General features: G+C 35.3%; 1 protein-coding gene across 1 annotated transcript in view; it reads right to left on the bottom strand.

Annotated features, from left to right (window-relative positions):
• The window catches only part of acp7 (acid phosphatase 7, tartrate resistant (putative)), a gene marked incomplete at its 5' end in the record, with an annotated part of 19,204 nt that overhangs the window by 1,583 nt on the left and 13,295 nt on the right, over window positions 1–4,326 (bottom strand). The window contains 4 exons of the mRNA XM_016557361.1: window positions 123–309; window positions 2,075–2,157; window positions 2,261–2,374; window positions 3,299–3,413. Coding sequence (XP_016412847.1) covers window positions 123–309; window positions 2,075–2,157; window positions 2,261–2,374; window positions 3,299–3,413 — 499 coding nt within the window. The remainder of the gene's footprint in view (window positions 1–122; window positions 310–2,074; window positions 2,158–2,260; window positions 2,375–3,298; window positions 3,414–4,326) is intronic.

Here is a 4,326-nt window from a genome sequence, read left to right as displayed (position 1 = left end):
CACTCACACACACACACACACACACACACACACTCACACACACACACACAGTCTCACTCACACTCACACTCACACACACACACACACACACACACACTCACACACACACAAGCGAGAGCTACCTGGTCGTCGGACACCTGCTCCAGGTACAGATGCGTGCCGTTGATCAGACGCATGCGTGTGTAGCCGTAATCCGTGCTTCTGAACGCGCTCCAGTCGCGAGGTTTAGGGATGAAGCCGTCGTGTTTCTCTCGACAGCCCTGAACAAGACAAAACCACACATCTGCTAAAATACCAACACATGGCATACTGTATCCCACAATGCAATGCACTCAACTCGCCCTTACGTTTCCAGAGCTGGAAGTCATTTTTTTAATGCAAAATTCAATTTAAAATGCAAACATGAAACACGATGAGACAAACTGAATCCTAAATGTTTATTGTTGGGTTCTGGAAGTTGGTGGATGATTTTTATTACAATGCATTCTGCTAAAAAGGTGGTTATTTAGGGGTCATTCACGCAGAACACATTTTTACACTGCACTGCGGTACTTCTGCTTTTTTTTTTTCCCTAAGTAAGCGCATGTTAGACTGTTATTTTAGTATCACTGAAATACTATTATATAACTATTATATTTTTTTGTAACACTTTACAATAAGGTTAATTTCTTACACCTCTACAGCATTTATTAATCTTAGTTAATGTTAATCTCAACATTTACCAATGCATTATTAAAATCAAAAGTTGTGTTTGTTAACATTAGTTAATGCACTGTGAATTAACATGAATAGTGAACGACAGTAGTTTCATTAACATTAACAAAGATTACCGTAATAAATACTGTAATAAATCTATTGTTCATGTTAGTTAATACATTAACTTACATGAACTGATGGAAACTTATTGTAAAGTGTTACCATAATTTGTATTAATAGTTTGAATTAGATTTTTATATTTTCTGTTTTAATTTTAATTTATTTTTACCAATTTTGTTTTGTGATTTTTTACCATTTTAACTTTAGATATTTAAGGTTAAAATGAATAAAAATAAGACGTGTTGCCTTGCCAAACAGCTGTTTTTTTTTTTATATTTAGTTTTTTTTTCATTTTTTTTTCCACACACACAGACACACACACACACACATACACAGAATCAGACACACACACACAGTTTAGGCTTGGAAACAATCATTAAAAATACAGACTGAGATACTGATACTAGAGGTAAACAGGGAAAAAATGTAACTAATAAATATATTCTCACACGTTCCCTGGTTGATTAATCACAGTACATTAGACAACTGTGTAGTATTACAAGTTTTCTGAAATGATATGCTTAAATATGCAAAGGAGGCATTATCTAATTAAATATGTGCTAATTTGCATACATCTCCAGAGCATGAATTTGAACATTGGATAAAGCCAGATTCATTATTCTTGTTTGATTTTGTTGTCATATTAAAGGTTTTTCCAGAGGGGGTTTTTTGGATTTCTATTTTAATCACTTTTAATAATATAAAAGTTTAATATAAAAGTTAATAATATAAACACTTTTAATATTTTAATAAATAAATTTAAAAAACTGCAAAAAATGATTTTCTTCCTCAGTATTTTTGTATTGTTTTCCAGTGCAAATATCTAAACATTCTTAACTGAAGATATATTTACTAGAGATGCATAATGACATAAGATGTAAAGTCTTGTTTTCTGAAAATTTTTTCAAAATTTTAATAGGTTTTGTTAAAAAAAAGAAAAAATATCTGCTAATGGGGTCAGAAATCAAAATTTTGAAAACATTTTCAGAAAGCAAGACTTAATATCTTATGTCATTGTGCATCTCTAGTGCAACAGACAGATTGTTTTTAGGAATATAGAGAGGAATAAAACTGTAAAGTTTGGTGTTTGTTAGAGAAAAACTCTTTAAAGATATGGATTGTGATTGGAATCTACAGACGCAAATAGATAAAGTGCAAAAAAATAAACTCTTAAATGTGTATTTTGGATGTTTTCTTTCCATGATATGGAAGCAAAATAGACTAAAAACTCAAAGTTGACCAGTGCATCCCTTAAAACGGCGCAATCCTCTTACCGTACTGATAGAATAAATCCTCCAGTCCAGGAGCAACGGGTTTCGTGTCATTGCGTCCAAGTCGGACCTGAAACAGCAGACATCACCAAAGACAACATTAACCATCTGACCTCGTCTTGAGATGGTACTGAAACAGAATCACACACAGCATGAGATCTGAGATCACACACATAGCTCTGGAAGTGTGTGCAGTCGTCTCCGTCATCGTTGGAGCAGTACATGGGTCTGTGTCCCATCGTGATGATCCACGGCCGCTGCGCTCGGTTCTCAGGACGGTTCGCTTCCTTTATCAAGCACAGAAACACTCGAGAATATTCCCTTGCTTTATCCATAAATGCCACTCAGTTTTGCTGGATTAATGCTTAAAACTATAAAAACATGCCTGATTATCTTCCACAGTTTTAAGGATGTTTCAATATTTTTTACAGTAAACCTGTTTAAAGGAATAGTTCACCCCAAAATGAACATTTTTTTGCTGAAAATGTGCTCATCCCAGATCAGGATGAGTTTGTTTCTTCATCAGGTTTGGAGAAATGTAGCATTGCATCAGTGTCTCACTGCAAGTGAATGGGTGCCGTCAGAATGAGAGTCCAAACAGCTGATAAAAACATCACAATAATCCACAAGTAATCCACAGCACTCCAGTCCATCAGTTAACATCTGGAGAAGACAAAAGCTGAAACTAATCCAGCATTAAGATGTTTTTAACTCAAATACATAGAGTCCATAATCCATAATAACTCTTCCTCCAGTGAAAAGGTGTTCTGGTCTGAATCAGGAGAGAAATCTGCACAGATCAAGCAGCGTTTAAACAGCTCTAAACTAATATGAGAGACAACAGGAGATGCACTTTTTCACTGGAGGAAGCGGTATTATGGATTATGGACTCTATGGTAGTTGAGTTAAAAACGTCTTAATGCTGGATTTGTTTCAGCTTTTGTCTTCTCCAGATGTTAACTGATGGACTGGAGTGCTGTGGATTACTTGTGGATTATTGTGATGTTTTTATCAGCTGTTTGGACTCTCATTCTGACGGCACCCATTCACTGCAGAGCATCCATTGCTGAGACACTGATGCAGTGCTACATTTCTACAAACCTGATGAAGAAACAAACTCATCTACATCTATGAACATGATTTTTACAGTGTTCGTCCACAGTAAAGTCGATTTCTGAGAGAGCACAGCAGCATGTGTTGTGTATTTGTACCTGTAGATCGGCCTGTAGCCAGTCATACTGTCTGAAGAGCAGATCCAGGCCGTATTCCAGATAGAAATAGACTTCAGTGGAAAAGGAGATGATATGAGCGGGTCCAATGTTCCAGCTACACAAAGTTATAAACATGCTTCAGTGTTCAAAAACTGATTGTGCCAACACTAAATGTTTCTTCAGACTGGGAAAAACAATCATCCAGCAAAGCAGAGCTGGATTCTTCATCCTCTCTGTGTTTAAAGCAGAACCTCAGTAGTTTTTCCAGCTTTCTCCCACGAGCACAGATATATCGCTCGTTCAATTATGACGTTCCAGCGCAGAGATGATTCATAACATACGTACTTAACTGACTATAATCTGCACCTTATGACCTCTCTCAAACAGTTTATCCAGACATTATCATTGAGCTCATGTGAAGAACTACAGGATAAAACAGGGAGAGTCTTTCTAGTTTTCTTTCTTTATAGTGTAAGTGGAGATTTCTGAGATAAAACTCATAGATATAATAGACAAAGTGCAATAAAACAAACACTTATTTTCTTTCCACCAGTCTGAAAGATACAGAAGCTTGTTTCCGCCACAGGATAAAGAAAAATAACAAAGATAACTGCGACTTTTATCTCAAAATGCAGACTTTTTTTCTGGCAATTCTGAGAAAAAAGTCAGAACTGTATGTTATGAACTCAAAACTGTGATATATAAAGTAAAAATTGTGAGAAAAAAGTCAGAATTGCGAGAAAAAAGTCAGAATTGTGAGATATAAAGTCTGAATTTGCAAAAAAAGTCAGAATTGCGAGAAAAAAGTCAGAATTGTGGGATATAAAGTCTGAATTTGCAAAAAAAGTCAGAATTGTGAGAAAAAAGTCTGAATTTGCAAAAAAAAAGTCAGAATTGCAAGAAAAAAGTCTGAATTTGCAAAAAAAGTCCAAATTGCGAGAAAAAAGTCTGAATTTGCAAAAAAAGTCCGAATTGTGAGAAAAAAGTCTGAATTTGCAAAAAAAAGTCCGAATTGTGAGAAAAAAGTC

The sequence above is a fragment of the Sinocyclocheilus rhinocerous genome, unplaced genomic scaffold (genome assembly GCF_001515625.1).
Source record: "Sinocyclocheilus rhinocerous isolate Xijiao unplaced genomic scaffold, SAMN03320098_v1.1 scaffold1068, whole genome shotgun sequence".
In the NCBI taxonomy this organism is placed as follows: domain Eukaryota; kingdom Metazoa; phylum Chordata; class Actinopteri; order Cypriniformes; family Cyprinidae; genus Sinocyclocheilus; species Sinocyclocheilus rhinocerous.
This window is presented reverse-complemented; position numbering and strand designations above follow the sequence as displayed.